The 13,462-nt window shown below is 42.6% G+C and overlaps 1 protein-coding gene across 1 annotated transcript in view; it reads right to left on the reverse strand.

The window, feature by feature from the left end:
- Positions 1-6,396: 6,396 nt before the first annotated feature.
- LOC138737333 (uncharacterized) overlaps positions 6,397-13,462 on the reverse strand; it is a 74,547-nt gene continuing 67,481 nt past the window's right edge. The window contains exon 6 of the mRNA XM_069888087.1: positions 6,397-7,304. Coding sequence (XP_069744188.1) covers positions 6,397-7,304 — 908 coding nt within the window. The remainder of the gene's footprint in view (positions 7,305-13,462) is intronic.

Genomic DNA, 13,462 nt, shown 5'->3' on the forward strand with positions numbered 1-13,462 from the left:
ACCCAAGATCTGTGATGGAGTGGTCCTCGGCTGCATAGGCAATAGCATATTTTGTGGTGTAGATTTTGAACTTTAATGTCTGGGCCACATTCGTGTGTACTACCGCTATTGAACACGCATTATGTTACCTATCCATTAACAGCGATGTCCATCATTGAGCGCCGGAGTCCATGTGGAATGTCCCTTTTTAAAGTGGTGAACGTGAGGACCATCTTGGGATCCAAGTCGCTTCTCCCCGATGGATGAGGCAATAAACGGCCAGTGGCATCCTTTCCAGGCATGGGGTGTATCGGGTGAGCAATCGGATATGTGCCAGTGTTGACCACGTTGCCCCATTGATGCGCCGTCGGCGTCCGACGGGCCCAAGATGGTGATGCCTAGCAAGCGCATGTGGCGTCAGTGTGGTCAGGCATTCTGGTTGGCCGTGAAGCAGGTGGTGACGAAATCCGTAATGCCAGAAGTGACGTCTTTAGTAATGGTGGAAGTGACATTGGCATTACTGGCAGAAGCCGTCCGGTGGAAGATGGCGGTGCCCGGTTGCTGGTTGGGCCGGAAGTGACATCGTAGTTTAGGAGGCGTGTGATGGCGTCACGCAGTCTTTGCATGTGGCAATGTTCGGGGTGGGGTGAGGGCTCCCAGCTGGTCACGTAGGGGCAACGTGCTCGCGGCGGATCTGGAAAGCCACACATTTACATAGTGGACTTTATTCTTGCATCGGGAGCAGTACGATTCGTCGTTGGACAGCTTTTGTGGGATTTCCTGTTTGACACACACCGAGACCCGCAGTATTTACAGGGGAGTGTGGCGCCAGCAGCAGCGAGAGTCTCCTCCACGTGCGGCCCTTCGACTGCAGCTGTCATCTGCATCTGCCAGACCGGGTGTTGGAGTTGGGAGTCGAAAACCTTGGCATGAAGAACTGCAGCCTCCAGGAGGCAGACAACCTCCATTGACCAGGCAAATAAGGCGATGTTTTCTTCCAGCAGTTTCTGCAGGGCGCTCCTCAAATGCAGTTCTCTCACGCAGGCATCTTGGATTAATCACTCCACTCCCTGTTCGGTCACCCCGTCTCAGTCAGGCAAGCATCCGGAGGGTACCCAGATAGGCATCTGTCGCCTCACCTGGCAGCTGAGACCTGATTCTGAGCAGGTACCTGGCGTAAACCTCGCTTGTGAGAGGCTTGGATATGCCCTCCTAGATGGCCATTGCTGGTTCGTAGTCGGTGAAGTCCTTGATAGCCTGGAATGTTCGGGGGCCCACTTTGGTGCTGAGCGCCATAAGTAGTTTCTGGTTCGTGTTGATCACCTCCGGCTGTGTAAGTATGACCACCTCAACCGCGTGCTTCCGGATCTTGTAGTGTGTCTGGGCTTCCGGGTGTTGAGGGTCGATCTCCAGGTTCCCGATCGACAGGAACTTCTCTACGGTTATTCTTTAAAATTTTACCTGAATAAATTGTGGTGCGCTGACTGAACAGCAAGCAAACACAAAACTAAAAAGACTGTAGAACAGGCTTTATTCAGGTAAAAGTCTGAACACCAGTTCATGCTCGGTGGCTCACGTGTGACTGGCTCAGGAGGGGCCGGCTCGGGTCTATATTCGCGTCGGCTGATTGACAGCCGGCAGGTGGTGTCAGCCCCCTCGGGGTCAGAGAAACACAGAAACATAGAAGATAGATGCAGGAGTGGGTCATTCGACTCTTCGAGACTGCTCCGCCATTCAATGAGATCATGGGTGATCTTAAAGTTCAGTACCCCGTCCTCGCCTTCTCTCCGTAACCCCTAATTCCCTCATACTGAAGAAATATATCTAATTCTCTCAAATATATTCAATGAACCTGCCTCTACTGCCCTTGTGGCAATGAATTCCACAGATTCACCGTCCTCTGGGTAAATAAATTCCTCCTGATCTCGGTCCTAAATAGTTTATCTATTATCCTCGAACCATGGCCCTGGGTTCTGGACTCCCCCACTATTGGAAAGATCCCTTCCACATCCATTCTGTCCAGTCCTGCCAGAATTTTATGTGTCTCTACGAGACCCCCTCTCAATCTTCTAAACTCCAGCGAGTACAATCCCAAATTGCGCAATCTTTCCTCATAAGTTATTCCTGCCATTCCAGGTATCAGCATCCTGAATCGCCTTTCCACTCCCTCCATTGCAAGAACATCCTTCCTCAGATAAGGCGACCAAAACTGCACACAATACTCCAGGTGTGGTCTCGCCAAGGCTCTATTACAGCTGCAGTAAGTTATCCTTATTCTTAAACTCAATCCCTCTTGATATGAAGGCCAACATACCATTGGCCTTTTTAACCGCCTGCTGTACCTGGATGCTCGCCTTCAGTGACTGGTGCACAAGAACCCGAGTTCTCTCTGCATTTCCCCATGACCCAATCTATTGCCATTCAAATAGTAATCTGCCCTCCTTTTTGTATAGCCAAAGTGGATAACCTCACATTTATCCACATTGTAGTGCATTTGCTATGTATCTGCCCAGTCCCCCAATTTATCCAAATCACACTGGAGCTTCCTGACCCCCTCTTCAGTGCACACAACCCCTCTTAGCTTAGTGTCGTCTGCAAATTTGGAGATATTACATCCAATCCCCTCATTTAGATCATTAATGTAAATTGTGAAAAGCTTGGGTCCCACTACAGATCCCTGTGGCCTCCAACTGGCCACCGCCTGCCACTCAGAAAATTAGCCATATATCCCAACTCTCTGTCTTCTTTCTGCCAGCCAGTTCTCAATCGACATCAATACCTCGCCCCCAATCCCATGACACTTGATTTTGCATGCCAGTCATTTATGTGGGACCTTATCGAAGGCCTTTTGGATGTCCAGGTACACCACATCCTCTGGGCATCCCCCATCTATTTTACCTGTCACCATCTCAAAGAATTCCAATAGATTTATCAAGCACAATTTACCTTTTGTAAATCCATGTTGACTCTGTCCGATCTCTTCTCTGCTAGTCATATGCTCTGCTATTACATCCTTAATAATGGATTCCATCATTTTGCCCACTACTAATGTAAGGCTAACTGGCCTATAATTCCCCACTTTTTCTCTACCCCCTTTTTAAATAGTGTGGTAACATTTATTTCCCCTCCAGTCCCTGGGTAGTGATCCTGAGTCTATCGAGTTTTGGAAAATAATTCTTAAAGCATCTGCTATCTGAATGTCCACTTCCTTAAGTATTTATTTGCCTTCAATCCCTTCACTTTCCCCAAGACCATGTCCTTCGGAATACTGATTTCTTTCAGCTCCTCCCTTGCATTAGTCTCTATGTTTCCGAACATCCTCTCTTGTGAAAACAGAACTAAAGTAAGAATTTAATTGGTCTGCCATTTCCTTATTCTCCATTATATATTCCCCTGATTTTGACTGCAAGGGACCTACTCTGGATTTCACCAATCCTTTCCTCTTGACATATGTATAAAAGCTTTTGCAGTTGGTTTTTATGTTTGCCATAAGTTACTTTTGTAATTTATTTTTGCCCTCTTGATTTATCCTTTTGTCCTCCTTTGCTGCATCTTGAACTGTTCCCAGTTCTCAGAATTGGTACTTATTTTGACCAATTGATATGCTCTCTCTTTGGACCTAATGGAGTCTCTAATTTCCACGGTTGAGACTCATTTTTTGGTTTATTTTTATGCCAAACCGGTATAAACGATTTCTGCAATTCTTCCATTAGATCTGTGAATGCTTTCCATTGTCTATCCACCGTCAACCTCCCCATAAACACCACCCAATCAATCTTACTCAACTCCCGTCTCATACCATCATAATTCCCTTTATTTAAATTTAGGACCTTAGTCTCAGTTTTAATTTCTTCACTCTCCATGTCGAGTGAGAATTCGATCATATTGTGATCACTCCTACCCAAAGGGCTTCGTACAACAAGATTGTTGATTAACCCCTTTTCATTGCGTAATACCCAGTCTAAAATGGCCTGCTCCAGAGTTGGTTCCTCGGCATATTGGTCTAGATAACCGTCTCATAAACATTCAAGGAATTCCACCTCCTCAGTATTTTTACTAATTTGTCTCGTCCAATCTATATGTAAATTAAAGTCTCCCATGATGACAGCTGTTCCCTTATTGCACACTTCTCTAATTTCTCTTTTTCTGCCTTCCCTCACCTCTACATTACTATTTGGAGGACTACTAACGTTTTCTGCCCCTTGCTATTCCTCAGTTCTCCCCATATAGATTCCGCATGTTCCGTGTTAATATCCTTCCTGTCAATTGTGTCGGTCCCTTCTTTCACCATCAATGCTACCCCACCCCGTTTTCTTTCTTGCCGATCCCTCCTTAATATTGTATACCCCGGGATGTTAAGTTCTCAGGCTTGCCCACCTTGCAGCCATGTTTCTGTAATCCCAATCAGATCGTATTTTTTTGTCTCAATTTCCACAGCCAGTTCATCTATCTTGTTCCAAATGCTTCTTGCTTTAAGATATAAAGCCTTCAGATTTGCTTTTTTCACCTTCCTTGCTCTTTCTGATTTTTTACTTTCGCTGCCTAACCTAACTTTTCCTATTTTATCTTTTCCTTCCTTTGCCCTATCATACAGTTTCCCATCAGGTTGGCTGATTAACAGCCGGCCAGGCGGATTTAGCCCTTAAGTGGCCTTCCTGCAGGTACAGAGATCGCCCTCCTGCAGTAGCCTGGTGGTCATATCACCACGGAACCCACGAGGCACGAGCTAGGTGTGGAGGAAAGTAGAGAGGAAGGCAACATGGCCTTGGAATCGAGTGTGGGTGAGTACATGGTTGTGTAGCTTGAGAGCAGCCGGGGTGACAGATGGGGAGCAGTGAGAGAGAATCCCACATAACCCCTTGCGGAGAACAAAGGCAAACGTCTGCAGGGTAGGCATTCCTTGGAGTGCTTTCTCAATTGTTATGTTAATCAGAGGTAAAGCACAGGATTCTGTTGACACTTAAAGTGAAAAAACGCACAAATACTGGAGAAATGCAGCAGGTCATACAGTGCCTTTATGAAGCAAATGTGATAATAAATCACCGGCATTTCGGGCTTGAGCCCCCCATCAAAGTGTGGGGGAACATGACAGATGTCCAGACAGAAGGGGAGGGGTAGTGAGGGTGGGAGATGATAGGTGGAGAGAAGGGGTACACCTCAGGGAGGGAGGTGGAGAGAGAAAGGAAGTAGGAACTGGAATGACTAGTTAAAGGCAAGCTGATAAGTGTAATGCAGTGAACTCAATGTTCATGCCCTGGAGTTGGAGAGTGCCCGCACCAAAATAAGGTGTTGTTCCTCCAGTCTGTGGGTGGTCAGGTTGGGGTCGTGTACAGAGGGTGACTCAGAATTGAAATGGTTGGCCATAGGTGACACTTTCCAGCTTTTAATATTACTCAATAACATTACATGTTACCTTCCAGGAAAAGTAAGTCTCGATATTTAAATCTGCTGGGTTAGATGTTCAATCACGTCTCTCCCCTCTGCCATCATGCGAATTGTACCTTATTCATCCAAATAAATCAAACTTCGTAATTGCCGCTATAAATAGCTTTAATTGTTCGTTGATAAAAGGGAATAAACAATTTCATAGCTTCGCACTTCATACAATAAAGCATATTGTAAATGATAACGACACTCCAAACAAATATAAATGAATTGAAATGATAATAAAAGATTAACAATAACTAATAATGATAATGAATGCTAAGCATAAATTCAAAGGGAAGTTTCTCGAGAGGTCCTTCCAAGAATGAGAAGTGAACTCCCAGTCCGTTCGGAATTTAGGACATATGACGTCATAGTAACTATGGTAACTCCACAATAACTCTTATCCTTAAAGGGAAAGGCATAGAGCAGCCATAAATCAACACAAGGTTTTAACCTTTACATTGGCTGCGGGGTGGTCGCTATTGTTGCAGACGGAGAGGAGGTGCTGAGCGAAGCGATCTCCTAATCTGTGACCGGTCTCTCCGTTGTAGAGAAGGCTCCTTAAACTTGAATCCTGTCCCCCTCCCTGGTGACCCCTCCACCTATCATCTCCCACCCTCAACACCTCCCTCCACTCACCGGGCATCTCTTATGTTCCCCCACACCTTGATGAAAAGTTGATGATGTTTCACCTTTGCTACATAAAGGCCGTTTGACCTGCTGAGTCTCTCCACTATTTGAATGTATTTCCAGATTTCCTCAACTTTTCACTGAGCTAAACACTATGCGTTGCACTTTTAAATCGAAGGTAACATAGTGCTCTGTATTTTATTTAATTATTGAACGGCTTCCGTAGCTCATGTACACGAGGCAACAATCTAGTCAAAGTTCAAAAATCTTACATTGAGTTACAACGTCTGGGTACAGGGGCGACATCTGAATAAAACACTATTATATATCCTGGGGTGAGAACGAAATCTCACATTAGCCTCACTTAAATAAGCGAACAAATAGAGTCAGTGGATATTTGAGGCCACTATTCAATTGGTCTCTGATCTTTTTCTGAGTTCCCACATAAATGAACGGATTAATGCAGGAACTCAAAAGCTGAAGCATGTATCCGCTTTCTTCCAGAATAAAAACTGGATCTTTGAAATTAGAACCTGAGAAATATGGCATTTTCACAATTCTAACATAAATTATTTTGATAAAAATCAAGATCCACGATAGAATGAAACAACATGATATTAATAGGAGTAAAACGATAGATTTTCTGCGGCATTCCGTCTCAGGGTCAGAATGATTGTCTCCGTTTCTGTTGTTTAACAGTCTTCTTCTCGTTCTATTCGCCGCCAGGATGTGTCTGACCGTGAGGACGTTTAACAGTAGTATCAGGAAGAACGGAAGACACGGGGTGAGGATGCGGTGGATCCAATCGTATGCGGCCCATGCAGGGTAGATATCGAAAGCTAACGCTCCTTCGCAGAGCCAAGGTACACCATTAACTACAAAGGCAGGCTTGTAGGTAAAATACCACGGAACATTCATCACGCAGTTTACAGCGCAAACGATTCCTATAGCAGCGATTGCCGTTCTCTCAGTGCAATATGTTGTTTTAAGCTTTTGGCAACAAATTGCTATATGCCGGTCAAAAGTGAACACCACAGTTACCCACACGGAACAATCTCTCGATGCATAAATGAGTACGAAAATCAACTTGCAGACAGGTGTGATGGAAAGGACGCTCAATGGGAAATATATATTCACAGTTCGGTTAAATATCACAGCCGTGATTGTGACCACTAGATCTGTCACTGCCATAGCCACCAGGTAGTACGTGATGCACTTGGAAAGGCCGCACTTTCCTCTAAGCAGGATCGCAATCGCTGCCAAATTGGCTGCAAAAGAAGTGTCAGTTAGTAAAATCTGGACCGAGGGAACAGGTGAGCGGGTAATGCGAATATCTTACAAGATGGGATAGATCTGGAGAACACAAAGTACAATTAGATTTTGCGGCGGGCATCTTTATTACTCGACGGGCGTTGCAAAGTACACGTGGTCCCAGCCGCGCCAGAAACTGAAGTTCTCCGTTGAAACATCCTATAGGACAATTCCCCTCTTCAGTCAGGGTGATTCAATGGACATGTTGGTGTAATAATGCATCCAAACATCGCAAAGTATATACTGTCGAGGAAAAATAAAAGAAATACAAGGATAGAAAATATAAATACGTGGAAAATTTGCTATGATAAGAGCAGGAATTTGACAGCCCTCATTCATTTGCACAGTGAAAGACCGTCTGTTACCATTCATTCCACCCTTCGATGCAAAACAATAAAGATTCAAACGTAACTAGAACTCACTGGACTTTAGCATGAGGTCAGCGAGCATTGATAAAGAGTCGTCCATTGACGAAGAACCTCTTTGAAAAACTTTAAATATTAACTCTCTATTGTTCTGTGGAAGATTTCTGGTAATAACGATTTTCAGGACATAGTGCCTGTAGTGAAATGACCACAAGCCGATTCCAGGGGGTGATCTCTGCACCTACAGGAAGACCACCTCAGGGCTGACTCCAATCAGCCGACCTGAATATCATCCTGAGCCTGTCCCTCCTGAGGCAGTCACACGGAAGCAAGAACTGGTGTTCAGAGTTTTAGCTGAATAAAGCCTGAATAAAGTATTTTGAGTATTGCGCTTGCTTGCTGCGACCTCAGGGCACTACAGTGCAACAATTCTAAGGGCATATGACATTGACCATGAGGAGAAGACCTGTAATTCGCCACAATCGAGATTACACTGGTGTGTCAGAAAAACAGAGTCGCGCTACCAAATCTGTGGTAACGCCCGCGCTACCATGTACCCGCGTGAGCAGAGACGCGCGAAGAGTTCAACCGCCAGGTCTTAATGCCGGCGGCTGTTAAGCCTCGAAATGGCCTTTAAAAAGCATCGACGGTGTTTTTGAACTGAAGGCCTGCTGGCAGGGAGCAGTGCCCAAGATGGCAGTGCCTGTGCACGGCAGCGGCAACGAGGGCTTGCAGATCCAGGAAGCTGCGGACGGGCGCAGGATAACAATCCCCATTGTGAAGGAGAAGCAGAGTAATCGAAGCTGCAGATGGTGACCACGGTGTCAGAGCAGCGAGGGGCTCAGCTGCAGAAAGGACACACACAGGCGACGCGGTCGACGGACCCATATGGGGCTGGAGGCTGCTGGAGCCTGTCCCGAGAGAGCCAGGCATCGGAGCTGTGATTAGAGAGAGAGAGATGAGATCGTCTTGAGATTTGGATCTTGAGATCGGTTTTATTTTGTGAAAAGTTTATTTAAAATTTTGCAAGATACAAATATAGAATACAAAATAAAATACAAGAAAACAAAATTAAACTACCCCCTATACCCCTTCCCATCTTCCTACCCCGAACTACTCTCTCCTCCTTAAAATAGATACAGAAATATTTATATAAAATCAGAGTGGGTTGAATTACAATATACCAATTCCCCATACAAAACAGAAATAAAAACAAATTACCGAACATCTAAATACATACATTCCAAATTCGGAGTCCACATTTTCTCAAAAAATGGTAATTATTTCGTAAATTATATGTAATTTTCTCTAAATATAAACATGATTGAATTCAATTATGCCATCTTTGTGTATTTAACACCACATCATTTTTAACTCCACCTCAACCGTGAGTAGGGAAGGGCTCTGCCAAACACTAGAGCGCCTTGGATGCCCCCCAAAGTTCCTCAACATGGTTATCCAACTGCAATAAAACCAACAAGGTCGGGTCAGATACAGCAATGAGTTCTGAACCCTTCTCCATTAACAATGGCGTGAAGCAAGGCTGCGTTCTCGCACCAACACTCTTTTCAATCTTCTTCAGCATGAAGCTGAAACAAGCCATGAAAGACCTCAACAATGAAGACGCTGTCTACATCCGGTACTGCACAGATGGCAGTCTCTTCAATCTGAGGCGCCTGCAAGCTCACACCAAGACACAAGAGCAACTTGTCCGTGAACTACTCTTTGCAGACGATGCTGTTTTAGTTGCCCATTCAGAGCCAGCTCTTCAGCGCTTGACATCCTGTTTTGCGGAAACTGCCAAAATGTTTGGCCTGGAAGTCAGCCTGAAGAAAACTGAGGTCCTCCATCATCACCTCCCCATGATGACTACCAGCCACACCCCCTCCCCCCCATATCTCCATCGGGCACACAAAACTCAAATCGGTCAACCAGTTTACCTATCTTGGCTGCACCATTTCATCACATGCAAGGATCGACAACGAGGTAGACAACAGACTCACCATGTCAAATAGCGCCTTTGGAAGACTACACAAAAGAGTCTGGAAAAACAACCAACTGAAAAACCTCACAAAGATTAGCGTATACAGAGCCGTTGTCATACCCACACTCATGTTCGACTCCGAATCATGAGTCCTTTACCGGAATCACCTACGGCTTCTAGAATGCTTCCACCAGCGTTGTTTCCACTCCATCCTCAACATTCATTGGAGTGACTTCATCTCCAACATCGAAGTACTCGAGATGGCAGAGGCCGACAGCATCGAATCCACGCTGCTGAAGATCAAACTTCACTGGGTAGGTCATGTCTCCAGAATGGAGGATCATCGCCTTCCCAAGATCGTGTTATATGGTGAGCTCTCCACTGGCCACTGAAACAGAGGTGCACCAAAGAAGAGGTACAAGGACTGCCTAAAGAAAGCTCTTGGTGCCTGCCACATTGACCACCGCCAGTGGGCTGATATCACCTCAAACCGTGCATCTTGACATCTCACAGTTCGCTGGGCAGCAACCTCCTTTGAAGAAGACCACAGAGCCCACCACACTGTCAAAAGACAAAGGAGGAAAAACCCATCACCCAACCCCAACCAATCAATTTTCCCTTGCAACCACTGCCACCGTGTCTGCCTGTCCCACATCGGACTTGTCAGCCACAAACGAGCCTGCAGCTGACGTGGACATTACTCCTCCATAAATCTTCGTCCGCGAAGCCAATCCAAAGAAAAAAAACATTTTCTGTGTTACATTTTCTTCTAGCCACTGCTGAACTCAATCGAATAAATGTAATTCGAGATTTGTCTAAACCCACTGGTAATGTATTCATATTACCTAATAAACACATACAATTCTATTTCAAATAAATGTCGCAAAAATTTAATGATCTTTTCCCAAAAGGGTTTAACTTTCACACAATCCCACACCAAATGAACGAAAGTACCTATCTGATTGCCACATCGAAAACACATATCAGAATCACTAAAATGATATCTCTTTAATTTTTCATGAGTTAAATATAGCTGATGTAGAAAATTATAATTAACTGAACTATAGCGTAAATGAACTAATTTTTTTTAAACTTTATTTATTCATTCAAACAACAAATATTATATGAGATGTACAGCAATTAAACATGAACATGAACATTTTTTCATATATAATATATAAAAAAGAGAAAAGAAGAAAAAGAAAGCGGGGGGGGGGGGGGCTTTCAGCCAACTTTCCTAAGGAGAGTCATAAAAAAAGAAAAGTAAACTATATTTAAAAAATTAAATATACATATTAATATCTAATCAATATAAATTGAAATGAAAATGTTCCGAGTATAGCAGCCACTTATTAATTAAAAAATATAATGATCATGTGAAACATATGTAATTTCTTCCATTATTAAACAATATTTCATCTCATTATGCCATCTATTAATATCAATCATATTTGTATCTTTACACGTACTAGCAATACATTTTTTTCTCTACGGATGAAGCTAAATATACAAAAGCAAGCTTAAATTTATCTAATCCCAAGCCTTTCAGAGGTTGCAAACTACCCAATAAAAATACTGTTGGAACTAAAACTATTTTAATCTTATACAGATATTCTAAAAACGATGGAATTTTCTTCCAAAAATATTGTATATGTATACATGACCAAACAGCATGAAATAAAGGATTCATTAAAACCATATTTTTTAAAAGTTAGTCATTTCAGGTAAAATCATATCTCTACCAAACATACATTTTACCAAAGATCGAATTTGATAATAGAGAAACAAAGAGTTCTTATCAATACCAAAACTTTCCCTCATCTGATTAAAAGATAAAACCTTACCCTCTTTAAAAAAATCACCCAAATTTTTCACACCTTTACATCTCCAATGCAATAAACTTTGATTATGTATTGAAAAAAAAATAAGTTGATTATCATATAACGGAGTCAAACCAATAATTTATCCATAGAACCTATCTTTTTTTTTTCTTTATGTATAATTCATTAAATGTTTTAGTATAGGCACATTATATTGTTGTAACAAAGTCATATTCCACCTAAACAAAAACTGATGTATTTCAAATTCAGAAATACTTGCCATCTCAATTTTAGTCCAACTAGGAGTCCGTACCAAATCCATCAATGAACTAATAAATTTAAGTTGGGCTGTCTTATAATAATTTTGAATATGTGGTAAACGTAGTCCCCCTAACTCATATTTTCAAGTTAATTTATTCAAAGCTACTCTCGAAAATTTCTTTCTTTGGCTTGGCTTCGCGGACGAAGATTTATGGAGGGGGTAAAAAGTCCACGTCAGCTGCAGGCTCGTTTGTGGCTGACAAGTCCGATGCGGGACAGGCAGACACGATTGCAGCGGTTGCAAGGGAAAATTGGTTGGTTGGGGTTGGGTGTTGGGTTTTTCCTCCTTTGCCTTTTGTCAGTGAGGTGGGCTCTGCGGTCTTCTTCAAAGGAGGTTGCTGCCCGCCAAACTGTGAGGCGCCAAGATGCACGGTTTGAGGTGTTATCAGCCCACTGGCGGTGGTCAATGTGGCAGGCACCAAAAGATTTACCCCTCCATAAAAACTCCCTAACCGTTTTATTTAAATCTCAAAAAAAAATTATCAAGTAAATACGGAATAGATTGAAACAAATATTGTATATGTGGAAAGATACTCATCTTAATTGTATTAATCCTTCCCATTAAATTAATAGGTAAATATTTCCATTCAATCAAATCAGTTTTAATATTTTTCATTAATGGAGCATAATTTAATTTATATCTCTTTCTTTGGCTTGGCTTCGCGGATGAAGATCTATGGAGGGGGCAAAAATATTGATAATTAACATTCAAAATTATACCCAGATATTTAACTTCAAATTAATAATATTCTTATAAACTGAATAATCTCCTTCATTTACCAGTAATATTTCAGTTTTTTCCCAATTAACTTCATATTCAGAAAGACATCCATGTTGTATTAAACATTCCTTCAAATGCCAAAGAGACTGAGCTGGATTTGTTAAACTTAAATTTAAAAATGGCTATTTAAAAGTCTGGCCAGAGAGGTTGAGATTGCACGCCTAGACTATTCGCCATCTTGCTATGCACCCCCCCCCCACATTAACTAATTTTACAACACTCTCCATACACAAATCTGACAATTATTCCTCAGAAATAAGAGTGGATAACTCTTTCTCCCATTTATCTTTTATTCTCAATGCACCTGTCTTCTTCATTTTTGCCTGCAACAATGAGAACATTTCCAAAACAATCCCTTTCTTTCCCTTATCCATAAGTAATATCTCAACCTTCGATATTATTTCTTGGCCATAACACTTCATTAAAAGAATCACGTACTTGATAATTAGCAAACAACCTATTCTGTGATATACCAAACTTCTCTCTAAGTCTATCAAATGAAAGAAATGAACCTGCTTCAAAGCAATCTTCTACTAATACAAAACCCTTAGAATCCCAATACTTCTGTAATGTAATGGAAGATTTATACCATGTTTCTTATTTTTCAGCCTTTGCTTCTGCAAGGCTGAGAACCTGCTTGTTGTTTTTTTTTTAACTTTTGCAGCCTTTACTTCTGCAAGGCGGAGAACCTGCTTGTTTTTAGAATCAGCAGACATAAGCTAAATTCCACTGAAGGGCCAGTGATGCTGTTAACTGATGAAAGGACACCTGTGTGCCAATAACATTTAATCTTTCTGCTTATTTTGGTCACAGACTGTCAGAGGCCTAGCATTGATGCAAAATA

Source organism: Narcine bancroftii, chromosome 6, assembly GCF_036971445.1.
Source record: "Narcine bancroftii isolate sNarBan1 chromosome 6, sNarBan1.hap1, whole genome shotgun sequence".
NCBI classification, from domain to species: Eukaryota; Metazoa; Chordata; class Chondrichthyes; order Torpediniformes; family Narcinidae; genus Narcine; species Narcine bancroftii.